Below are 26,960 nucleotides of genomic sequence, written 5' to 3' on the forward strand. Positions count from 1 at the left end.
CAGTTTTTGCGTTCCTTTAGATGCTAATAAGCTGTTGCTCCCAGCCCCCTTTCAAGAAGAGGGCGGAGCTTCAATAGCTTATGTTAGCTCCCATTAGCTCATGCAGACACGCAATGAAAAGATCAGAAACAGAAACTGTTCAGCCCTTTATGTTCATACTGAAGTTGGACAATGATGGAGAGACTCAAGAAGAACTCACAACATAGAATAAGACAGGGCTTTTCTGACTGTCTTCAAGTAATTGATTAGCATGTTCTGTCATGCTAATCTATAAATCAGTGGTTTGAGAACTGTTGTAAGATGCACAGGGCCACAGAATAAATGCTACATGAAGATAGAACAGTAGTTTAGTTTAATTACGGTTAAAACGTATGTTGTCATCTTGCTTCATGACATGCTATTGCATTTGTGTTATGCACCGGGTTTCAATACATGTGAAAAGATGGATGTGACAATGGAGCAGACTCCTAAATGTGCTCTAATACAACAACTCTTCCTCTAGGCTGCACATCATTGAAGACACTAAAGGTACTCATTAATGTTTTCATATGTAAAAAATAGTTGTTTTTTACATTTTTCAGAGCGATTTCTGTCTTCTGGTTTGAAAAGCTGAGTCAGAGCAATGTCACAAAATCTGACGTCAGCGTGTACTTTCACCCATGTATGGGGCTGGTGGGAACATGCTGACTTTGATCGTTTCGAGTGATTCTCGACATATATTCATGACATAAAGCTCATTCAATCCAATCTCTGCGCTGTAGTATGCATAATATATAATTTTGTTATTATGCATGAGACAGTCACTTCTGTCAGGTTTGTCTTCCATCATTATTGTAGAGACATGGTGGGGAAGTTTTGGAAGCAGTGTGCGGAAAAGTGAGGTGTTTGCGCTGAGCGAGCTGTAACAGGGTTACCCAGGGTAACGGGACAGGAATACAAAGGTTCGAGAAAGTAAAATTAACTTGAGTAATTTCTTAATTTATGTCAGTAGTGCTAAATAACCGATCTGTAGGATAATGAATATTTTTAAAGGTCCCGTTCTTCGCGTGTTTTCGAAGCTTTGATTATGTTTACAGTGTGCAATATAACATGAGTTCATGTTTCACGTGTAAAAAAACACAGTATTTTTCACACAATTGACTTATCTGTACAGCGCTGCTTTCTCGGTCCTAAAAACGGCCTGATGATTTCCTTGTTCTATGAAGTCCCTCCTTCAGAAATACGTAACGAGTTCTGATTGGGCCAGCACTTCCCGTGTTGTGATTGGACAGCAGCTTAGCGCACTTTGCCCGGAAAGGTCCCGCCTCCTACTGTAACGGGGAGATGCAAGCGCTGAATGCGCTCTTCTCCACGTGAGAGAGCCACAAAACCACGCCCCCTATTTTGCGTGTTGTTGTGGGCGGAGGGTTAGTCAACAAACGGTTCTAGTGACGTCATTACATCCCTGCACTTCCTGCTGTAATCCAAACCAGCCGTTCGCTGTAGGCTTTGAAAGGGAACTTCTGTTAAATAAAATATCTCGCTTGGCATTGAACTTTGAGCTTTATAATCGTCTGTGCATTGTTCATCTTTCCAAACAGTGTGCCTATTTGTACAATTTTATTATCACATGTTTGCAAAATATTTAATCATACAGAATAACATTTCTTTTCATTTCTCAATGAATAATGCTGAATTGAAGGGCTGAATGACATTCAGAACGATCTCTGTTCGTCGTGCTGCATGCCACTTATGATCTCAGAGCTCTCATTCGCTGTACTCATCCCTCATCTCATCTCTCTGTTGTAAAAAATAACAACGTGTGAACCAAGAACATATCTCAGAACCTCTGCTGCTGTCTTTAATGTGCCTAATATTATTATTATTAATGACACGCCCCTATTTATGCAAACCATTCCCTCTTTCCACGCAATCCCCATTTCACCTTTTCGCAGTCGACCAGACCCCTTTTTGGAAGCCTTTTCCAATCGAAGGTGTGAAAAAACACCAATGCAGCAGGGGGGTTTCATGACCCTTTAAACACTTTGCTGCTTTGCAGACCAGTCCTACCTTAGCAACTGTTGCCATTTTCTCAGACAAGCTTTGCTCTTGTGATTCTATAAAGGATCTGTGTGTTGGAACAAAATTTGATGGAAATTATGCAAATATGGTAAACCCTTATTGCCACAAACTACCCAGAGATGTTGCAAATAGTATTCTTCCTTTTACAAATATTTAAATGAGTCTTCCTGTGAATAATCGGTCTCCCTCGTCCCCAAATCAGCACATAGATCATCGGTAAGAACACCTACATATGTTTTGATTCAGGTGATTGCAATATAATAGTAAATATAGAGTACCAGAGTGTACGATAAGAAACATTTCTGTTCACTTACACTAATGTGATCACTTTCAAATGAGTTTCTAAATCATATTTTTGCATAACCTTCCCATTTCTGCAGATAAAAATACATTGCAATGTCACAATTCATCCCCGGACATGCAAGAATAATATCCAATTATTTCGAACACTTTTATGAGCACTTTAACTGTAAATCACACTGTTCACATAAAGAGAAACTTGACTTTTAGTTAGCAACAGTCATCAAAGAGGCAGAGCTTTGCAGAAAGACAGTTCTGTCAGTGTTAAACAGTTAAGAGTATTGCACTCCCCCCCCACACACACACACACTTTAGCGTGTTATTGAAGCACAGATGAACAGAACATTTACATTTTCCAAAAAAGTGAAGGACAGAACTCTTTTATTTCCTTGTCAGTGGTTCCACACTTTTAATGAGTGCTAACAGAAGGCTGATCCAGCATAGCAGAAAATTTGCCCTAACCGTCAATCATCTGTCAGAGTCCCAGGGGGTGGAGTTCAGGCACTTAAGTCCAGCTTATTGGCCCGTGGGGTACATGAGCATCCGCCATCATGGGGCATCTGGTCGAGCTTCTTTTAGAAAAGCCTCCAACTCGCCCTCGAGGACTTTAACTAGTCTTCCAAGCACTAACTCACCCAAAAGTTCCCACAAGAAGCGAGGCAAGGACTTTTATTAGTTCATATCTTCCTGTGGCTCTGATGGTGTTTTATCATTCCGCTCTCAGGCGGTGATCAGCAGCACAGGAGCGTGTTAATTGGGTGGTCTTAAGGAAAGGCCTCATGCTGCCACGTTCTCTGTGTATAAGTGGGTTTAACGCTGATGAACTTGCATCGCCCATTCCTGAGAATTTTGAAGGCGAGCAACATCAAAAATCAGAATCTGTGAGTTCCTGAAGGGTGATGAGAGTTGAGCTTTGAAATCACTGACATGAAAGAGAAAGTCTGGAGAACGCGATGAGCAGAGGAGAACAGAGTCTCACGCTCTCCCTGCAGCAGGAAAAACACCATTGTTTTTCTGTCTCAGATTCACAAATCCATTTTGCAACTAAAAGTACATTTTAAATTCATCATAAATGAATCCTTCCTTCCTACCATCTTTCCTTCCTTCTTTCATACTATTCTTTTGGTTTTTAATTTTTCCATACTTTTATTCATACTTCCATTCGTGCTTTTGTTTGTACTTTTTTTTTCTTAATTTCATTATTAATTGTAAGTTAATAATTCCAACCATCAATCCATCCACCTTTTTCTCCCATACTTTTGTTCTGTCTTTCCTTTGTTCATATTTTCATTTGTAATACTTCCTTTTGGGGGTTTTTTCATTTTCTTTTAACATTTGCACTTGCTTTTTTGTTTTTAATTTATTCCTTTTTTTATTTTATTTTTTCCTTTTCGTTTTTGAAGTTTGTACTAACTTACTGTACATTTTTATTTGCGTTCGTAATTCTATGAATATTTTGCTCCATAATTACATTTTGTAACACTTTTTTTATTGTTCTTGTCCTTTTTTTCTTTTGTTCATACTTTATATATATATATATATATATATATATATATATATATATATATATATATATATATATATATATATATATATATATGTATGTATATATATATATATATATAAAGTATGAACAAAAGAAAAAAAGGACAAGAACAATAAAAAATGTGTTACAAAATGTGTTACAAAAGTGTTACAAAAGTGTTACAATATATATATATATATATATATATATAAAGTATTTCCTATTTTTTAAGCTCATTCAGAGTTGTTCTTCAGTTAATTTATACATGTTTGTACTTTATTTTCTAATTTATTTATTTATTTACTTAACTAATTTGTTTCTTTTTTTTTACAGGAGCCCAACCCCTTCCTGAGCTCCACTATTGAGGCAGATGCTCTGTTGAGGAGTCCAGTTCCTCCGGCCGCGAGTAAAGATCAGGGTCGGTTGGGCAGCTCTGCGCGTGTTCTTCCTCCTCTGGCCTTCCCTGGAGAGCTCGTGCCCTTTGATGAAGCTCTGAGAGACGTGAACACAGGGAGGCCGCTGACCAATCAGGACGGAGCGGATATAGTCGCTCGCCACGGAGCCCAGCTTCTGGAGGTCAAAGCAGCAGAACGCAGAGGTACAAATTCACTGGAAAAAAAACACCAAAACAGACAAAAACTGCCCTACAGACCTAGTGTTAAGTATTTTGTGATTGTGGCATAATTTGGATAATGTAGCTCAGACACAGAAAGCTAGTGATTTATTTCAAGATGTTTCTTTTGTTTTCCAGAGTTGGAGAGACAAATGAAGATAGAAAATTTGTTTGTGACGTGGCAGCAGCGGTCAGCTCAATCTAACATGCCCATCTCTGTGAGTTCATACAAACTCAGTGCATACATTAATATTTGCACACATTGTGGGTGATCTGTATTTTCCATCATGTTCTCAAAACATGAATTTTTTTCGGCGGCTCATCAGGCCCAGATTCATTTCAATGCGCGCAAATCCTCTGCCTCGCGCACGTATGCAGAGCCGTATATGAGTGCATGTTTAATGAGATGTGGTGGGAACATTAAGGGATTCTGTAGTGTGTGAGATGTCTGCCATTCACTGTAATCTCACTTCCTTTGACTTTTTCACACTGCTAAGTAGGGCTTCGATTTCGATTCATAAGCTTGCAATTCGGTTAGAAATTGTGCAAGTTATCCCACTTAAAAAGGTGAGAGAGGCCTGTAATTTTCATCATGGGTAAACTTCAACTATGAGAGACAGAATGCGAAAAAAAATCCAGAAAATCACATTGTCTGATTTTTAAAGAATATATTTGCAAATGATGGTGGAAAATAAGTATTTGGTCAATAACAGAAGTTCATCTCAACTTTTTGTTGGCAATGATAGAGGTCAAATGTTTTCTGTAAGTCACCACAAGGTTTTTACACACTTTTGCTAGTAGTTTGGCCCATTCCTCCATGCAGATCTCCTCTAGAGCAGGGATGTTTTGGGACTGTTTCTGGGCAACACAGATTGTCAACTCCCTCCAAAGGATTTCTATGGTGTTGAGATCTGGAGACTTCAGGACCTTGAAATGCTTCTAACGAAGCCACTACTTTGTTGCCCGAGCAGCCTATTTGGGATCATTGTCATGCTGAAAGACCCAGCCATGTTTCATCTTCAGTGCCCTTGCTGATGGAAGGAGGTTTTTACTCAAAATCTTGCGATACATGGCCCCATTCATTTTTTCCTTTACACAAATCAGTCGTCTTGGTCCCTTTGCAGAAAAACAGCCTTAAAGCGTGATGTTTCCACCCCCATTCTTCACAGTAGGTATGGTGCAACTCAGCATTCTTTCTCCTCCAAACACGTCAAGTTGAGTTTTTTAAGTCAAGTTATATTTTGGTTTTATCTAACCATATGACATTCTCCCAGTCCTCTTCTGGATCATCCAAATGCTCTCTAGCAAACTTCAGACGGGCCCAAACATGTACTGGCATGTACATGTTTGGGCAGGGGGACACATCTGGTGCTGCAGGATTTGAGTCCCTGGCGGCGTAGTGTGTTACTGATGAAGCCTTTGTTAATTTGGTCCCAGCTCTCTGCAGGTCATTCACTAGGTCCCTCCATGTGGTTCTTTTCCTCACCGTTCTTGTGATCATTTTGACCCCACGGGGGAAGATCTTGCGTGGAGCCCCAGATCGAGGGAGATTATCAGTGGTGTTGTATGTCTTCCATTTTCTAATAGTTGCTCCCACAGTTGATTGGGACTACAGTTCTGTAGACTAGACATGCGGAACATCATTGGATAATTCTTATAACTTACATTTCTCTGGGCCAATCGGAATCTTAGCACTTGCGTCAGAATCTTGAAGCACACAGCGTCAACTGAGCTCGCCATTGAATGAGACGCCTGGCTACCACGTGAGTCTGACAGATGGAAGGAAGCAAGCTTAGTGTTCAATTCAAGCATGAGCATAGGTTATGGGGGGACATGTCCTCCGCACTTTTAATAAAGTGTATTTTCATCCACCACATGCTTACTGGGTCTCCCCGATCCTAGTCGACCCGCTTCAAGCGGGATTTGAACCGGCGTTACCTGAATAATAAAAATGTATTATTATCTGTGTTGAAAACTGTTGTGCTGCTTAAAAATGTTGTGGAAACCATGATACATTTTATTTTTCAGGATTCTTTGATGAGAAAGTTCAATGGACAGCATTTATTAAATAAATAATTTTCTTTTGTAATATTAAAAATATCACTTGTGATCAATTTAATGTAGCCTATGTCTGATCAACAAAAGTACTCTTTTCTAATTTTACCCCAAATGTTTGAATGGTATGGGGGTTTCCGCAAAAATGAATCAGCACCATGAGCAGCAAAACTGTTTTCAACACTGATAATAATCATAAATGTTTGTTGAGCATCAAATCCTAATATGAGAATGATTAGTGACACTGAAGACTGGAGAAGTCTTCGAGCTGAGTTAGATTGATCAATCTGTCACGCCACTGAAGTAAAAAATGGTATTTATGTTTTTGAATTTCATAATAGATAGATGCAATGTGAATTCTGAGTTTAAAATCGATAAATCTATTTTTTTTAAGGACCTTAAACCTATTATAAACACTTATATCCGCAAGAAATGGCAACCTCAGAACTTTAAATGGTAGTGTATATCCACAGTATAACCTGATCATAAATTTACCAAACACACACCTTTGGTTGAGTCAGTGTTTTGAACCAGTCATGATCTTAACAACTATAAGATCAGTGTTTTGAAGGCACCGCAGAACCACAGTGTGAGACTTACCAACCTACGAGTGACGCATAGTTGTCTCTGGAATGAATTCATACATTGAAATTATTACACACTTCACCTTTATGAAAACAATAGCTGTTCCTGCTAGGTTTAAACCTGCTAACCCTCTTGCTGTGTGTCTGAGCACAGGTTACAGATCTGGACACACTGAAGCAGTCCTCTCGACTGGTTCATTACTGCGCCACTCCGCTGCTCTTCGACCCCATGTTCCGGAAACAGATTCAAGAGGAACAGTTGCCACAGCCACAGATGAAGGTCTGTCTCTCTCTTCCTTTTCGTCCTGCTGGTTTACACTGTTCTGAACACATTTATAAAAACAATCATTTTGGAGCCTGCCTTAGGGTTAGTTATGTTCAAAATTAAAATCCCTGACTACAGCATGACCAAAACAGCTCTTCAATGCAGTGAGACATCATATGCTTTATAAACATCAAAACATCAGCCTCTATGCAATTACATGTGTCAGGCATGATAATGAGCACAGATGTCAGCGTAGCACCAGAGTTATCATGATTATTTGGTCATTGATCAGTTCTTCATTATCAAGGTGACATAGAGGTTATTCTCATTAGATAACAAAATGTCAAAGCAAGTGGGATTTTTATTTTTATTTTAAAGTTGGCACAAGCTAACTTTCTAAATTCACCTGTATCCTTCATGTCTTCTCTTTCCTATTTTAGATATAAACACCCAACAAAAAAACAAAAGGAATTCCAGCACACTATCAATACATGCAAAAATCAAAAACCTTTTATTAGCAACGTTTCGGTCTCATGACCTTCATCGGGCATATATCTAACCCAAAATGTCACAAATTACTGTATTTGGTCACTTTACATGTCAGTTAGACACTCTCTTCCTGCCTAAAGTCCCTGATGTACTTCAAGTAAAATAGAAAAAAACAAACTGGTGAAAATCGTTTGGAGTTAGTTTTGGGAGTTCGAATTCCTTGCTAAAGCGAACTTTCTGAAAAATGTATGTAAAAATAGTTGTGGCTCTGAAGCTCCACCTTCTTTGACATGTAAATCTTCTCCAGTTCATTTCTTCTGTTCAGTCCTTTGAGGTCAGACGTGTATGTGAACACACTGGAGAGCTGCTTTAGAGCAGAAACTGAAGTTGTAATTCTAATATAAAATGACACTGATGCTGTTTTTTATGTTTAACAACGGTAAAGCTGCTTGCTTTAAAGCAATCCATTGTTATAAAGTGTTATATAAATAGATGAGTCATGACATGACTGGAGTCCCGAATTGAGAGATTGTCTCTCGTTCTCCGGTGACAGAAGCGGCATCGTTCCAGTGACTCCACAGCATCCGGGAGGGATCGCAGCTATAGCACGGATTCTGCAGACATGCTTCCGAGTCGACTGAAGGAGGAGCCGTGGCTGCAGGAGATCTCCAGCACGTTCCTGCAGCAGTATGTGCAGTACCTGCAGAGCATGGGCTTCATCCTGGTGCAGGTCCGACCGCAGTCGCCCGCACGCAGGTCTGTGTCCCGCAGAAAAACACCATCTCTCAGAACCAAAACAAAATGCACTTGGTTTGACTGTAATGGTGCATTTAATTCATGTTAGAAAGATTGCATTTATGAGTTGAATGCACATGCATGCCACCACAAAGCCACCCTGAGTTTCTGAGTTGGGGGCGTGTCAGTGAGAAATCATGTTGGACACAATAGAGATATATGCTAAATTTCTTTATGCTAAATTAATGCATGTACAAATTAATTTGCTCTAGTCATTTTGACCCTAGAGAGCATTTTCGTTTTCCTGAAAATGCTAGTTAACGTTATCACATTGAACTAAAACATACTGACTTTCCTCACACAGGGTATAACAAGTTCCCAAATTATGGTTTTCCCAGTTAAAATGGATAGGAGTTCAAAAATTGCATATAAATCTCTCATTATGTTTTTATTGCCAAATATTTGATTACATTTCTTATCAACTCATTGATCTGAACTTTTTTTTTGAACACCTTTTGAGGTGTATAAGCATGATTGAAAAAAAACTCAATCAAAAACCGAGATGCATAAGCTCAAATCAGTGAGGCTTATGATTAGTCAGTTCCCAAAAGAATACAAAACTTGTGCTAATTGAAAGAAAAATAGTAGATTGAGTCCAATATTTGGTGATGATACTGGTCACACTTTAGTTTAGGGTCCAATTTTCACCATTAACTAAAACTTTGGCCTCAATAAAGTTCTAATTACTGCTTATTAATAGTTAGTAAGGTAGTTGTTAAATTAGTGGGTAGGATTAAGATGTAGAATATGATCACGCAGAATAAGGCTAATAAGTACTAATAAACAGCCAATATCCTAGTAATATGCATGTTAATATGCATTCTAATAAGCAACTAGTTAATAATTGGACCCTAAAAGCCAAAGTGTTACCATAATATAACATAATGAGAGATTTATAAGCAATTTAAAGGGCCAATCTAGACCATTCAGCCTAGCACAAGGGTTCATTTACAATTAACCATCTAGGTTGCATGTACAAAATACCACAGTATTGTACAATTATACTAGAATATATTGTGATTCAATGTACAGGACCTACAGCAACTTTCAGCTTAAACTTAATTAAAAACATAAAAAAGCAACGTAAAAAACACATGTACATGTTGATGTAGAGTTTAAAGAACTCATTGAATTTTATGTTGAAAAGATGTGCATTGCCATCTTGCTCTGACCAGATTTGATTTGAACGCACCTGACATTGTAATTACTAACCCAACTCATTAATAACTTCCCAACTCATAAATACAAACTTCCCTACAGGACTTGAATGCACCTTATGTTTCGTTGTTTTGAACTGTCCATTTCTGAGATAAGCATGAGTATAAAAGGGGAAAGTGTTATTCACTACAATACTTAACTTGCACAGAACGTGTCCATCCAAACTGTGATGTCAAACATGGTATGAGTCATCTGGCAACAATATGTTCAACAATACGTGCACTTTGCAGAGTTCTCTGTAAAGTGTGTGTGATGTGCTAATAGTTGACACACTGTATTAAGCAGCAGGAGCGCATGATTGAGTCTGACCAGGAGCATGAGAGCCACATTATTGACGGGGTCACGAGCCCTGACTCTCTCTTTCTTTCTGCAGCATCGCTCGAGCCCGAGCCGCCATGTTGAGTTCTTTATCAACTGAAGGCAGATCGTCCTTCTCATCTTTCTCATATAATAAGCAGAAAAGTGAAGACAGTCCAAAGGTACTCATCCACATTCAACTATTCAGTTACACTCCAATATTTCTGGATTCACATATATACTTCACAGGTTTGAACTGTGTGTTACAGTACACACTCACACACACACACACACACACACACATACACACACACACACACACACACACACACACACACACACACACACACACACACACACACACACACACACACACACACACTTGGCATTGACTTGGCGTTTTGCATTGACACAGTCCTGGTACCTGTTCTGGATCCTATCCAAATACAGGCAAAAATTACAAAAATATAGTTTTTAACATTGATAATTATAAGAAATTATTCTTGAGCAGCAAATCATCATATAAGGAATGATTTCTGAAGGATCATGTGACACTGAAGACTGGAGTAATGATGCTGAAAATTCAGCTTTGATCACAATTTTAAATTGTAATAATATTTCACAATATTACTGTTTGTACTGTATTTATAATTGAATGCAGCCTTGGTGAGTAAAAGAAACTTCTTTCAAAAACATTTTTTTTTCTTCTAAACTTTTGAAAAATACTTAATAATGTATTAATGAGGGCATTGCATAGACTTCCATTGATTTTTTATCAGATTAATGATATTTTTATGGCCTATCCGAAACACTACCTCTAAACCCCTCAAATCACAGAAACGTGCGAAACACTAGATTTAAATAAAAAACACTGATCTTTATTAGAGAACTGGATTGCTCATGATATCATAACAAGTGAAGCCACTGGATTGACCATATTGGTATTTCCTAGTAAGCTCATGCATTCTATTGAATTAATAGGAATTGATACGTTTTTAATGAGAAAATATTTGTACATCAAAAGTCTTCCTGTAGATTCTGTATTTGTTTAAAGGTGTCATCAACTGGCTTTTTTATTTTTTATACTGTTGTCTAAGGTCAACTAATGATGTTTGTGTGTTTTTTACATTCAAAAACATCATAAGTAATAGGCTATTTTCTACACTGGTTTTGAGGCTCTCTCTTTTGATGGGCGTGCCGCAATGAAGACTTGGAAGTAAACGCCTACGGCTAGGATTGGATAAGATTTGCATATTTAATGAGCTTCAGCTCCGCTGTCATATCTATGCCCCTGTCAGTTCAGTTCACATGAGGAAGAGATTATTTTGAAAGTGGCAACTGCAAAGATTCTCTCGATCACAGGGCTCATAAACGTCTTTATCAAGCAAACACAATGATTTATTTCTCATCCACCCGCGATTGATTGGAATATTATTACTGTATTACATGGCCTGCACAAAGGGTCGATATAAGTGCAAACCACACATACACACACATACAAACACACACGTGCGCAACCAGATCAAGAAAGGATTTCTGCCGGCGGGTGTACGCTTTGGTAGTCCATCTGGAAAACACACAGCTCCGGGACGACTATTACTACATACAGTGCCTTGCAAAAGTATTCGGCCCCCTTGAACTTTGCGACCTTTTGCCACATTTCAGGCTTCAAACATAAAGATATAAAACTGTAATTTTTTGTGAAGAATCAACAACAATTGGGGCACAATCATGAAGTGGAATGAAATTTATTGGTTATTTCAAACTTTTTTAACAAATCAAAAACAGAAAAATTGGGCGTGCAAAATGATTCGGCCCCCTTAAGTTGATACTTTGTAGCGCCACCTTTTCAAAAAACCAACGTCATTAGTTGACCTCAGACAACAGTATAAAATAATTTTAAAAAGCCAGTTCATGACCCCTTTAATATTTCCTCCATAATTGCATACATAAAGGAATATATTTTTGTGTTAGTTACCTGTGTTGGAAGCAGTAAACAATTTCATTATATGACTTATCCTTTCCGAAAATTTAATTAAATGAAATAAATAAATAACAATTCCTTTTCATAAATATATTGTAAAACCAATCCTGTGAGACTAATGGGCTGGTCACTGAATTTTTCGTTCCGTTGACTTCCATTCAAACGCATGCAAATGCCTCATCCCGGAAACACAAGCTCATGAAAAAGTTTGCATTTCGCTGCGATCCAAAATTCAAGCTTGGTGAACTCTGAGCTGCAAATTCACATCACGTGATGACGTGTGACCAGTAGAAGATCGATACGTCACTGTGTGACTTCTTAGTTGAATTCAAAAAAACTATATTTTTGCACAAAAAATTAGTAGATTGTATATTTTTGAACATTAATGTTATATGTTTAATTCATGTTTATAAAAAAGACGATTCAGAGAGCGATGTCATATCACGACCGCTGCCGTATCCGTCCAAATTTTGCATGCTTTAGTATGATCGCGGCTTAAGACGCTGCAAATTGGATGATTTGTAGCAAATCAATGATGCCTTCTGTTGGTAGGGAATAGTAAGATGGCAGCTCAAACACTTCCGGTGGCTTCGCCGCCTGCTGGCAGTTTAGAACGCAATGATCAATACAGTCATTTATATAGATCAGTGATAAAAACATGCTTTGGCTGATTTATAAGCATTTTTAACTAGTGAGGACCAGTAAAATGTACTCACTAGTTGGTCGTCATAATATTTCACTATATAAGTGAGAACATTTAGCCCTCACAGTGTAGCTGAACCCTTACACACACACACACACACACACACACACACACACACACACACACAGTGATTGTGTTCTGTCTGCCTCTCTCAGCAGAGCAGTGCATCAAGCTCGACGTCATATCACCTGCAGAGAGCGCTGCCGGGAGGAATCGTGCTGATGGAACTGGCTTTTCAAGTAAGACCTTCATCTGTCTGAGTCTCACGGCCTTCAGTGCAGATCAGGGCATAGAATCGCCCTCTTAGCACATCAGCTGAAAGCATATGCTGGGCTTTTCACAAGAACGCTGTGAAAGTCTCAGCGGACGACCAGGAAAGAGATGTTTAATGGAGTCTCGCTCTTATGCTATTTATGGTTATTAATATTTGAACACACAGAATCAACAGCAAGAAATCACCACGTCATCATCTGATCTTCAGTACTTCTTATATCTAACATCTCTTGTCTAACATAATTTTTTATATTAGAGCTGTCATAATGAATGTGTTAACATAAGCATTACATTTTTTAAATGTTATAATGGTTTTATTCAGTTCGGTATGAATTACTGATCTTAAATTCTGATTGAAATCTTGGTTTACCACCGAGTAAACACAGCAGATGACTTATGCACAAGTCAGTGGCATAAACACTTAAAGGTGCACTATGTAACATTTTTTCAGTAAAATATCAAAAAACCACCAGGCCAGTGTTATATCTTTTGTTCAGTTGAGTACTTACAATATCCAAAATGTTTCCAACTATTTGTAAATTGTAAGAAAATTCTTCATACTTCATACATTCTTCAGACCGGAGAAGAGGAAATGGCGGCGGCGACTGTTTGCCGTCATTATAAAAGTCCCGCTGCTCGTGAGGCGTATGTTGCGCTCATCTTATTAACAATCGCTCCAATGGCCTTGCTCAGCTCCACAACACTTGCCCCTGCTTCATACTAACGTTAATAATCACATTCATAAACATGATTTCTGCCAGAGTCCTATCCCGATTCTTTTCCACCGGCTGTGAGGTGAAGACCAAATGTCCCAAGAGTCTGAGCTCAAACTTGGCATCATTTTGAATAGGCATCCTCTAGCGGACAGAAAACTTACATAGTGCACCTTTAAGTCCATAAAGTGTGTAGGAAGTAGGTTTTATTATTGTTTTTTTTTTGTTTTTTTTTACTTTGTATCTCGAATATGACATTTAAGAAAAAAAAATCTGATCTTGATTTTATCCATCAATAATTTAGGTTGGTGAAAAGTCTTTCTATTTGACAGGTTGTTATAAGAGAGAGATAAATGGTATTTTTGTTCATTGGAATAATGTGCACAGGTGAATCGTGACCTGGTTGAATTAAGAAAGTAAATGGAGCCAAATTTGATTTATTTGGGCCTTAAGAATCACTCTGACAGTTCTTGAATATGGTAAAGAAAGCAGTGATGAATGTAGCTGGAGCTGATGCATAACTGTTCCTTTACTAACACATAATCTCATTCTGACTCTGTTTCAGGGCTGTTATTTCTGCGTGAAGCAGTTTGCATTAGAGTGCTCAAGGATTCCCATGGGTCAAACGGTTAATTCTCAGGTAATGGCATCAAGACAGTGCATGTAATGAGAAAGTGAGAGTAAACAAAGTATTTAAGAGTTCATATTGTATTTCTGTGCATCTGTTGTATGTGCCTGTCTGTAATGTCTGTGGATATTTAATATGAGCAACAAGCAGCAATCTCCTCCTTTGTTAGCAGAATTCACTGGTCAAATTTCTCTCTCTCTCTCTCTCTCTCTCTCTCTCTCTCTCTCTCTCTCTCTCTCTCTCTCTCTCTCTCTCTCTCTCTCTCTCTCTCTCTCTCTCTCTCTCTCTCTCTCTCTCTCTCTCTCTCTTTCTCTTTCTCTTTCTAATGCCGTATTTAATGTGTAGTGGGTCCAGGTTGGCTTTAAATGAGAAGTAATTAAGTGTAAATATTTGTAAATCTCCAGATGTTTCTCAGCAGGAGGGCTCTGATTTCTTCATCAGAGCCAGAAGCCCATAAGGTGTCTCCAATCACAGCTGCTCATATCCAGCAATTAAGTCATTAGCATGTTTGTTTGGTGGTTTGTAAGTGCAGATTCTTCAAACTGAGCTTGAGGGCAAACAGGAATAAAAGTCACAAGGAATCTGTAATGAAAATTCATCAACTTATATTTGTTCTATTAGAATCCACAGTTTTTGATTGCGTCAACAAACATACCCATCTGCCAATTTGGTGGGAACACAGTGCTATTATTTTTACTAAGGAATGAACAATCAAGCTGAGCTGTTAAATATTCCGCTATGTTAATATGTGTGACTTTTTGTTCACGGAGAACTAAATATATCCACTTATTGTAGAAGGATAAAATGGACGTTTTTATCTAGGCCACATAACGATCTAAATCACCATGCAAATCAGCAAGTCATTTTTAAGTCTTGAACTTGTTACAGCCATATTTAAAGGGATAGTTCAACCAAAAATGAAAATGTGATGTTTATCTGCTTACCCCCAGGGCATCCAAGATGTAGGTGTGTTTGTTTCTACAGTAAAAGACAAATGAAGATTTTTAACTCCAATCGTTACTCGTATAATGCATGTCAATGGGGTATAATTAGAGAATCTATGGGGTCTATAGCGGATAAGATAATGCTAGAAAATGTTAAAGGTGTCTAAGAACTAAGAATATTTTTTTTAAATCCACAGGGTATACTAGCATAGTATAAAATATATTATATTAACATTTACCTATTTCTAGATTAGTAAATGCCACTCAAGCATTAATCATTGTATTGTTCATAATACTTACATACTTACATAATACATAATACAACTAATGTTAACAAATTTAATCTGATAGTTTTCCATTGGATTAATTCAGTATCCTGTGTCACTTGCACATAAGTAACACATGTGGCAGTTCATATGACCATTCATAACAACATTTATATACTGAATATTATGATTATCATTTTAACCCTCTTCTTCTAAATTCATTATTAATATTTATTTTAAGGTATACTTTTACTACGAATACTGCTCCAGCCACTGTACTACTGAAGTTAAAATTTGAGGTGGAAATGGACATCAATTACTTTCTATGACATTTGTTGTTGGAATTGGGAACATAGGTAATAGATCAATAAATGTACGCATGGAAAACATATTTCCTTCATGTGTAAAGTAAATTTCCCTATTTTTGAAGCAATTAAAAATATGTACGCACAAAAACAACGAGGGAGCAACCTTGTTGAACTGCATAGATCATGAAGTAAGCAGTGTGTATTTAGTCAAATAAAAAAGTGAAAGGTCACACCTGCTTCTCATCTATAAAGTACTGCACACTCCTCATGCCTCATCATTTTTGATCATCTCAATGTCACTTCCTGTAACACCCTCATACATTAGCGTGTGACAGTCAGCTTGTGCATGTGTTCATTTTTGTGTAAATTGACTTCTAACCTTTCTGTGTGGCATGTTTCTCATCTGTCTCTGTGTGTGTTATCTTCTGTGTTTGTGTGTGTGTCACTGTTCTGCATATGGCGTGTGTGTGTGTGTGTGTATGTGTGTCTAGTCCCATCTCACTCTTTCTTTCCATCAGGGTTCACTTCTCAACAAACCTCCTAGCAAGCCGTTCCCCGAGGCGCCCACGGGCTCTGACTCTGCGGTATGTCTCTGCATCCTCGGGGCGGGCTCGTCTCCAACCAATCAGGCTTCAGTCTTTTCCTCAGACTCCTCCCCCATGTAGTGCCTGGCTCCTCCCCTTCGCACTGCGGCCTCAGTCTTGCCCATTTACTGAAAATCAGATGGTTCCTTTCCCTGTGTTTGCCTGTGTTCGTCAGAGATTTATCTTGCTGGAGGTTGCTGCAGGGGTTCCTCTTTAGCCGCAGATGAGGTTGTGTCTCTTTGCTGTATTTTAATGCCGATGCACATGAATGTGGCATCTTCTGGGAGGTCACAGGGTCATTCTTCTTCCAGCTCTGATAGGCCAATGTTCTCTTTCCTTTGCTCAATGATTATCTCTGATTTTCTTCTGCTCTTGTTGCATGTTGATTCGGATCTGCTTGTCTCCTTTTAAGGGAATCGTCAGCAGTAATTTGTGGGCTGTTCTTTATCAATCAACATATGATATACCGTGATTTTCGCAGCTGTTTCAAAATGAGGAAATCACGAGTGGAGCATTTCCCCTTTGTCATGCCGGCTTCCGCTTATTCTTAATGTGCCTGACATAAGTAAGATCTGTGTTGTGATAGCTAGGAAACAAAAGACATGAAGTTAAGATAAATGCTGTACGAAACCTATTTTACTTGCAAAATGTTGTGCATTTCTGAGTGTAAAAGATCTAGAAAAAAAATGTGGGAATTGACTGGATTTTGAAAAGTGGAATGGAGTCGAGTGGGTTTGAAATGGAAGATTGATACATTGTATTGACTGAAAAGTACAGAGATACATCTAATTATTAGGACGCACTTTATTTGGTAAAATTATTTTAGTGTCCTTGTTACATGTTACAAGTACTTACCATAGTAATAACAGTACATTATGCATTATTACATGCAACTAACCCTCAACCAACGCCTAATCATACCCTAACCCTATAGTAAGTGCATATTGTTAATTAATATTACTCAGTACTTAAATATAATAATTACACTGTAAAGTTAAGTCTAACCATTCATTTTAAGGTAAAATTGTTTCAGTGTATCACACATATGTGCTGTGTAATATTAATTAAAGTACATATACTTACATAGGGTAAATGTTTTTTTAGGTTTAGTTCCTTGTTATTATTAAAAATATATTATTCAATTACTTTTATTGATATAGTAAGTGCATGTAACTGTCACCTTAAAATAAGTTTTACCAATTTTTGCATTTTGATAAATAATGTGCACAGATCATTGGTAAGAATATAAAGTGTATGTTTGTTACAAAGTACACATTTTTTGTTGACTTTAGGGCCCTTTTAGAACTTAAGCAAGTGTTAATGGAAAAGTGATTTGGTGAGGTTACCAAGGAGTCAGAAAGTAGGAAAACTACAGAGTACACACAGTATGACCGGCAAAAGTAAGAAAGTAGAACAGTAAGAACTCTCTAAGTGATGCCAAAGTCCCTTTAAAGAGAGTTCACTCAACGGTCACTTCCGTAAGGCCTCAGGCAGCTGTTTCCAACCATTCAAGTACAGCTTCATCTCCTTGAATGGAGAGACACTAAAAATCTCCAGAAGTGCTTGTCAAAATTCTGTTCAAATCAGGAATAACATCTCACAATAGTGGTATGCTAAGCTCAAGTCACTCAAAGCATTCTCTGGCTCATCCAGCTAATGCAAATGTTCAAGAATAAACAAACAGGGGATTGGCTTTTTGAACCATAAGGCCTTCAGCTACTTTATTAAGTGAGGCGATGCCTCTATCAAAACTGATATTGGCTGTTGTACCTGTAGGGCAGGACTACAGCTGCTGTGTTTAGCGTTATGATTGCTCTCTTTCATATTTGTTCAAGCGGTCCATCTCCTCCACTTATGATGTTTCTGGTGACACATTACAGAGCTTGACCTGTGTGCCTTGTGGCATCTGGGAAAGCACCATAGTGTTCAATGCATTGTTTATGCAAGTCTTGTAAACGGCCTTATTTTTCTGCTTGCAGACATTTGGTTAACACGTGACTGTGATTATGCTTTAAGAGTATTTATGCAAACACAACAGACTGCAATCCTAGCAGACCATGCGCCACGTTTCCAAAAGCAGTTTCTCGCACCCTCGCATGACTGAGAGTAAAATGTACCGCCGATATTATCTTTTCTTAGCCTGTGGCAGAACTTTCAGTCAAATGGGCCACTGGCAGATTTCAAAATGTTGACGTGAAAAACGATTCTCGCACAGGCAATTGCGTGAGCCGCCATCTGCAAATGGCATGGCCACGACAGCATCAAATGAACAGGTTGTTTTTTTTTTTTTAATCCCCAACTCTTTGATTTGATCAGACCTATTTGCATTTGTCTCAGGGTAATGGTCAGGATGAAAGCGACAGCGGTAATAGCGCTTAGCCGTCGCCACCGCCTTCCCCACCCTCTCTGCTCACATTGTACTGTAATTACTCCCGCTCTCTCCCTCTGCAATCATTTGCATTTGCCACTAATGCTTTTGTAAGGACGGCTTTGATGTGAGATTTAATTAAATAGGATACAATTATTATGTCAATTGATATCAGATGCTTTTAAAAAGACTCTTGTAAAGGTTTGGTGGCAGGTGGGTGGTTAAAGGGAGGTTTTGCTCTTCACAAGTCAACTATGTCGAGTTGTAGACATGTTATGTCAGGTTTCATGTACGCTTGAGTGACTTTCATGAAACGTATCAAGAACATGTCGGATTCCAATTTCACCCCCAAATCAAAGGCCATTAAGATGTTGTGCATTGGGCCATGGGTTTCATGATAGCTACACTGTCTTAACCAGGAACGACACTAGAAGAAGTTTCCAGTGACAAGTCATTTGTGACACCGTCACAACAATTTATTTAAAGGATTTATTTTGGACATTTTAGTATTGCAATGTGAAACAAACATGTATAAATTATTGCTGTCAAAAACGCTTTTGATTAAATGTTTTCAGTTTAACACGTTAAAAATATAACGCAATAAACGCAGCATGTTTTTTCTGTCATCCTTTGACTAGCGTTACATTGATCACGTTCTTATTCACGCAAATGCTTTTAAACCATTCCAGCGCGACAAGACAAAAGAGAACGCGCCGTCTGTGAATGTAGCTACTCTGTCTCTGACACACACGACACACAGAAAGATGCACTAGCAGTATCGTGTGACAGAATCGAGTTCTCTTTCGCGCTTGACTGAACAATAACACAGAGTTATGCCAAAATGCCCATTTTGTCGAGTATTCTCATTAGAGCAGTCTTAAATGAGTTAAATCATGTATTTAAAGGTGTGAGAAAATGAGATCCGCTTTGTTTGGCAGCGGCAGATCTTAAAGTGACACCAGCCTAATAAACCAGTTGCTGTGATGTGTCAATAATGTTAATCAAAGAAAGGTAACAGAAAAAAATGTAGCTTTAGTAAGGATTCATCTTTATTTAATGTATTATTTATTTATGCAGGCCCTCTTTATTCAATTTCTGTATATGCCTGTTAGACAGGTAAGGCCACGGGTAAATGTGACATTTATTATATTGGGTTTACATGAAGATTTTTTTCCAAGTTCACTTAAATTAAAAGTTGTAATTTTTTTAAAGTCTAATAATATGTAGCTTTCAATTATACTGTAATGTTTAATATCTATAATTAATGTTTAAAAATCAGTAGCGGTATTAGTATCAGTAATACTGGCCATCATTCATAAAAAGATGCCATTAACAAATAAATGAGAACTAAGCTGATTTTGGACAGTAACTGTTAAATTATTACAATATACTCTTATACAATAAACTCTTGTTTTAATTGCGATTAATTACACACACAAAAAAAGTGTGATTTTAATTAGTTGATATTTTTAATACAATAACAGCACTAATGTAAATATTTGTGTTACAATTTTATGCAGATAAAATCCCCATATTACAGTAATGAGAATCGAATTAGTAATAACAGAACTTGGATGCATTACAGTGTAAAATCCGATCAATGGTCCTAATTTTTATGCTAAATATAATTTCATGTTTACCTTTTGATGTTGGGGTAAGACGTGACCTTTGGCCAGATTCACCCGATTTGACTTTTCAGTGAGGCTGGTTTCATTAGACCATCTGTAGGAGAAGCTCATTAGGTTTTGAGTTAGTACTGCTATCAGGATTTAGAGGCTATGTGATGATGTTCCTGCTCCTGCTTGCGGTCTTCCTCTGGGGAATCGGGTGCCTTTGATCCAAACGGTTTCTCGTGGATTGTGTGGAGTTCCTGCACCAGTGTGTTCTGCTTCTGAGTAACTCCATGCATGTGTGTTTTTGCTCCCAGCTGTCCATGCTGTTCACCGAGGAGTGCGATAAGGTCCGGGATTTGATGCACGTTCACTCGTTCAGCTACGACTTCCACCTGCGTGTGGTGCATCAGTACCTCGTGGGGTGTCACATGACCCTTCGACAGGGATACCAGCTCACTGGCTTTCTGGAGGATTTCATCGCCCATCACCCTGACATACCTAAGTTTGGACGCAACCATGTGTTCCAGGGTGAGTGCATAAACACATAGTCAAATGGCATATTCATTTTTGTGCTTTTCCTGTTTTTGCCAGTCATGCATAACATGCTCTTTATGTGTACTAGGGAGTTTCTCTGTATCAACGGGGATGATCACAGCACATCAGCTGTATAATTACATCACTGATCACGCTGTTACTTACGGGATGAAGCCCTTGCGCATGTCTAAGGCTGCAGTTACAACCGATAACAAAAAGGGGGCGCCGAGCACAGACCTGCATGAATATGCGCTGGTCGCTCTGTGGAACAGGTACTTTGTAAATTGTCCTTACTTATTGGAGAAAGTGATGCAGGATAAGGTCTATTTGTATATTCTAATGACTTTCTCTTTCAGCTCTGGCTCATTTAAAGACCTGGAGGGATTACGACACCACGACGACTTTGATGTGTCACTGCTGGTGTGTCATAATGCCGTCCCGTTTGAGGAGCAGTCTGAAGGAGAGAGACACCTGCTCAGGTGTGTACGGCATGAAACATGCGTGGAATAAAGTACTTTAAAAAAAGTTCTGGCCCTCTGAATATTTGGCCTTTGGGGAAAAAGAGCTGAGAACCATGTTATCTTCAGGAAATACACTGTATTTGAATGTTGTTTTAGTCCTTTGTCCAACTAAACTAAGAGACTAAAGGGGATCGCACACTGGACGCGAAGCTCGGCGCCGCGCAGCGCCACGTGGTCACGCCACAGTGTTCGACGCCTGTTCACAGCGACTCAAGAAGTTGTTTAAAATCCTGCCGTGCCACAGAGCGCCATTTCAAGGTTTTATATTAAATTTATATTTCCCTCAAATTGTCAATGTACATACTAATTTCACTGTGTGTTACAAGATACACCCATCGAGCAGCTCTTCTGTCAGAAGTCGATTCAAAATTGAGCTCACGCGTATATAATGTGCACGTCCGTTGTGAGATACCTGAGACACGCCGCTGAGTTTCGCCTCCGGTGTGCGACCCCCTTAAGAGAAAGCTAGAGCACATTAAGAGAAGTATACAGGGGCTAAACTTGTTATTTTGGATGGCAGTGAAGCTAATGTAGCATCTCAACTACCTTGAAGAACCAATTTTTGTGTGTACAGCAGTTAAAGCAAGCAACATGAAACACACATTTACAATATACAGTACAGGCCAAAAGTTTGGACACATTACTATTTGTAGTAATGTGTCCAAACACACTACTTCAGAATGATTTCTGAAGGATCATGTGACACTGAAGATTGGAGTAATGGAGTAAAATTCAAGTTTGAATCACAGAAATAAATGATAATTTAAAGTATAATAAATTGAAAACCAAATATTTTAAATTGTAATAATATATCACAATATTTGAAAAAAAAATCTGTATTTTTGATCAAATAAATGCAGGCTTGATGAGCAGAAGAAACTTCTTTCAAAAGCATTACAAATAGTAATGTGTCCAAACTTTTGGCCTGTAGTGTATATAACTTCTGTCATTTTGTCATTCTGTATGTGTATTTTGTATGTATTTTATGTGTGAAGCACAATAATCAGAGCAAAATAATAATAGCTGGGACTTTGGATGGAGTTTATCCATTTCCACTGGTATTTTTTTATAATATTATAAATAAATAACATAATAGTATTATCCATGACATTTCTATAAGTAATAATAATAATAATAGTATTATAATTTTACTGTAAACAATAAGAAAATATTATAAACAATGACATATTCTATGAATCAATATAAATAATAATAATAATAAATTAGTATAAACAATAAAGATTATAGTAATATTATTTATTATTATTAGGGCCGGGACTCGATTAAAAAAATTAATCTAATTAATTAGAGGCTTTGTGATTAATTAATCGAAATTAATCGCATTTTAATTGCATATAAATATTTGACCTGAGAACAATGAGAAGTAATTTTTCACATGTATTTTTAGTATACCATTGAATAATGACTGAATACATAAGCTTAATCAACAAAATATTGTTTATTTATTTCAGTCCAGCAGACCAGCCTAATGTTTGCCATTAAGTGTAGCAAAAGCATATTTGTGATATTTGAGGCTCGATGTGCTGCGGTGATACGCAAATTCCTTGTTGTACAGCTTGCTCACAACCATGCTCTTGTCGACGCTTCCATTCTTTCGTTTTTTAAAACAAAATTTCCCATCCACGGGGCCAAGCAAAGCAGTCTCATCAGCTTCTTCGTTCCATAGCTTCGTTCATGTTCACATGGTTTGTTGTTGTCGTGACTCCGCGCTAGTTGGTGTTCCAGTATAATTAGTCCGTCGAAACTCATTCATTGAAAAACGTTCCGCGGTGCAAAAATAAGTGTGGTACATTTTTTTTTTTTTTTTGCGTAATTAATTAACGCGTTAAAGTCACGTAATTAATTAATCTTAATCAACGCGTTAAAGTCCCGGCCCTAATTATTATTAGTAATAAATATTTTATGTAATATTATACATATTAACTTTTATATGACCATAAATAGTAGTAATAATATTTATTTTGCTTAACAATAGTAATTGGTATAAATATTAATAATTGGTAATATTAATAATATTAATGAATAATATTCATACAAAAAATGTGTAATAAATAAAATAATAAATAATATTAGATTAAATGTATTTATTTATTCTAGATAACATTAATTATTTATAAATAATGTGAATATTCTTCCCCAACTGCATGGTCTTGATTCTGTCAGCAGAAAAGAAATGTTGCTTTAGAATAATGTGCACTGTAGAAAAAAACAATCCCAAAAATATTTGTTTCTATTCTGACTTTTTTCATTTTGAATGGTTTCAGGCTACGTTTCTATGTGATCATGACCAGTCAAAGAGAGCTGTTTCCGCGTTTGACTGCAGACATGCGGCGATTTAAGAAGCTTCCTCAGATCCACCGCGACCCCAGCGACCTCAGTGGCCGTATCCATGGGGAGCGCCTGGAGGCTGGCAGCATAGGGACGCGAGACTCGGAACTGGACCTTTGGGAGGAGACCACCGTCCCCATCAGCCCTGCAGCCAGCCCTGAATCTGACCCCATAGAGAACCTCCTGCACGCGGGTCAGGCCGGGCTTGGAGACACCGACGACTCTCAAGGGCTCTTCTTCCTGTCTCCTCTCTTCCCCCTGCTCAATTCGGAGGTGATGTCTGCACGGCGGCAGATTCAGAGCAGCGTGGAGCAGGCCATGGGCCATTGCCGTAGGGATAACCTTTGGAGGAGACTCTTTCACGGAGAGCACTTGGCTCTGGATAAACTCAAACTCAGCAAGCTGGCCTTCGGTGAACTAGAAGAGCTACTGGACGCAGTGCAAAGCAGATCGGTCGCTGAGATTGACCCACAGCTGGTATGAAAAAACACACACCCTTCACCTCTGAGAGCATCTTTCACCCTCTTTGAGCTCCCATTTTATATTCCTTTCTCTTCATTCTCTAGCTGCCACTTTCCACAAATAGATACAAAATAAGGTCTGAATTGGGTCATTTTTTACTGAAAATATCACATTTGAACAGGTCATATAACCCTAGTCCCTGTTTGTGTGTATATTTTATTGTATTATTTTATTAATTATCTTTTTTCTAGAAATAAATATTAAATACATTTTTGATATATTTAGGTTGCAGATTTACCCTCAAGAAGGCCAAAATCTTGGTAGTTTTTGATAACAGATTTTCCATTAAGAAAGAAAATTGAATGCTTTGTTCTTAAAAATAAATAAAATAAACTGGTTAAACTGTCAACACAAGAATAGGTATTTAAAAAAAAAAAAACATGGAATGAAAATAATGAAATAAAATGATTTACATTTCTTTTCACATTCTGTAGAATATGCCCAATTATGTCACTTCCTGCATGTCACAATTTTAGGGATTTTTATTTATTTATTTTTGTGGGGTGGAGGGATGTAGTTGCACTCAAAATGTGGGACACTGCAAAACAACATATTTCTTGTGAAAAGATCAAAAATGTATTCTTAAACCATGTTCATGCAACAATATGATGTTTAAAATAACTTTGCATGTTGATTTTATGTTCAATCAAAAGAGGATTAGGAGTCTAGGACTCGCTGTTTGTGGAAAGTGCCTGCGCTCTCTCTTCCTTTGTACACTGTCTTTGGGAAACCTTTGCAGAGTAGCCTTTTTTTTTCTTCATTCCACGGTTTATTCAGGATGGTTTGATCAGCGACTGGCTCTGTGCAGTTTGTCTGATGGTTTCAGGTGGCTGACAACAAACATGCTAATGTGCCACTCCGTGGGGGAAACATGCACCCTACTCATCACCGCATCGCAATAAACATCAGCTAATTAGCACAGGAAATCAGCTCTTTAATATTACACTCCATTCCTTATTTACGGCAGAAATGATCCCTCCTGGACCAATATGCGCACAGATTCACACTCCGTATCGTGCGCCAACAGGGTGCTCGTTCGTGATTTGATTATACAGCAGTAAGCCACTGTACTGCCAACAGACATCACTGCGTTTGCTACAGCACAACTGTTTTTGACTGTAAAATATAATACATTCATTATTTAGTGAGTAAATGCGAACTATACACCATACAAAATATGTTTTTTTTATTTATTTCAGGATTCTTTTTAAGTTCAAAAGAACAGCATTTATTTCAAATAGAATCTTCTGTAACATTTTTTTGTCTTTGACAATGTTTAATTTGATGCATACTTGCTGAATAAACAATTAAACATATTATTTTCTTCCATCAGCAACAAAATCTTATTAACCCAAAACTTTTAAACAATAGTGTAAATAATACATTTGTATTAAGATTAAAATATACATTAATTATCCATTATTATTATTAATAATAATTATTAATTACATGTATACATTTATTTCTGTATGTATTCATTTTATTGGTAACCTTATTTTACAGTGTCCTTGTTACATGTTACATGTAGTAATAACCGTAAATTATGCATAATTGAATGCAACTAACCCTCAACCAACGCCTAATCATACCCTAACCCTATAGTAAGTGCATGTTGTTAATTAATGTTACTCAGTCCGCTTATATGACCATATTGACACTTTCACCTGAAGTCACCTCCTGGTCCTCCTTTCTGAGTTTTCTCCGGTTCGATTGACCTCCCCACCTCACTTCACCTCAGTACCCTGCACATCCACATATATCTAAACTCTGGGAGAATGAGATACAATGTTTTCTTCATACGTGACACAAGCTGTGATGTGGATGACTCGGTCTCATTCAAGCATCGTAGCCTCAGTTTCCCCCCGTCTCCCCAAACCTGCATATCAATGCAATTTGATTGCTCATCTATTCGCATGCCGCTCGCTTCTGTATTCCCTTCACGAGAGCAGAACCGCTTAGTCAATGTTACTGAGCTGAGCCGCTCTTGTGCCACGACTGCTAATGCTAATCGGAGTGCTTGGGATGATGTATACCGCTGTCAAACCGATACAGGCTCACAAAGGAAGTAGAGATGTACTCCTACTGTGATATCAGACCAGGAGAAAGTTGCTGCAAATTACATCTTTTTAAAAATGTACTGCCGCCCACAACCAGAATGTAAAAAACTGCCTTCCTGTGGTTTTGCTTACTTGAAGCGTCTGCAGCTATCACAGCCAGATCCTGTATGAAGTCTAATGTAAAAAATATTAATGGTTTGGGTGCACAGGCTGGTCTAATTTAAATGGAAATATTCTGGTCCAGTCTTTCAGGACCCTAAAGGATTTTCAAACAGAGTAATCTTTTTGCATAGATATAGCAAATCGCCTATTAAACATACATACAAGTGTATATATATATATATATATATATATATATATATATATATATATATATATATATATATATATA

At 37.8% G+C, this 26,960-nt stretch overlaps 1 protein-coding gene across 17 annotated transcripts in view; it reads left to right on the forward strand.

Annotated features, from left to right (window-relative positions):
* Nucleotides 1–26,960, forward strand: part of LOC137093882 (KICSTOR complex protein SZT2-like) — a 114,721-nt gene that overhangs the window by 83,890 nt on the left and 3,871 nt on the right. For 7 of the 17 annotated variants that reach the window (XM_067458859.1, XM_067458860.1, XM_067458869.1 and 4 more), the window contains 12 exons: nucleotides 4,220–4,484; nucleotides 4,638–4,717; nucleotides 7,293–7,418; nucleotides 8,446–8,648; nucleotides 10,279–10,384; nucleotides 13,045–13,128; nucleotides 14,441–14,515; nucleotides 16,513–16,605; nucleotides 20,901–21,114; nucleotides 21,209–21,392; nucleotides 21,477–21,599; nucleotides 23,927–24,467. In XM_067458859.1, coding sequence (XP_067314960.1) covers nucleotides 4,220–4,484; nucleotides 4,638–4,717; nucleotides 7,293–7,418; nucleotides 8,446–8,648; nucleotides 10,279–10,384; nucleotides 13,045–13,128; nucleotides 14,441–14,515; nucleotides 16,513–16,605; nucleotides 20,901–21,114; nucleotides 21,209–21,392; nucleotides 21,477–21,599; nucleotides 23,927–24,467 — 2,094 coding nt within the window. The remainder of the gene's footprint in view (nucleotides 1–4,219; nucleotides 4,485–4,637; nucleotides 4,718–7,292; nucleotides 7,419–8,445; nucleotides 8,649–10,278; nucleotides 10,385–13,044; nucleotides 13,129–14,440; nucleotides 14,516–16,512; nucleotides 16,606–20,900; nucleotides 21,115–21,208; nucleotides 21,393–21,476; nucleotides 21,600–23,926; nucleotides 24,468–26,960) is intronic. The other 10 variants (XM_067458867.1, XM_067458873.1, XM_067458874.1 and 7 more) reach the window with 5 other exon arrangements.

Source organism: Pseudorasbora parva, chromosome 12 (genome assembly GCF_024679245.1).
Source record: "Pseudorasbora parva isolate DD20220531a chromosome 12, ASM2467924v1, whole genome shotgun sequence".
NCBI lineage: Eukaryota > Metazoa > Chordata > Actinopteri > Cypriniformes > Gobionidae > Pseudorasbora > Pseudorasbora parva.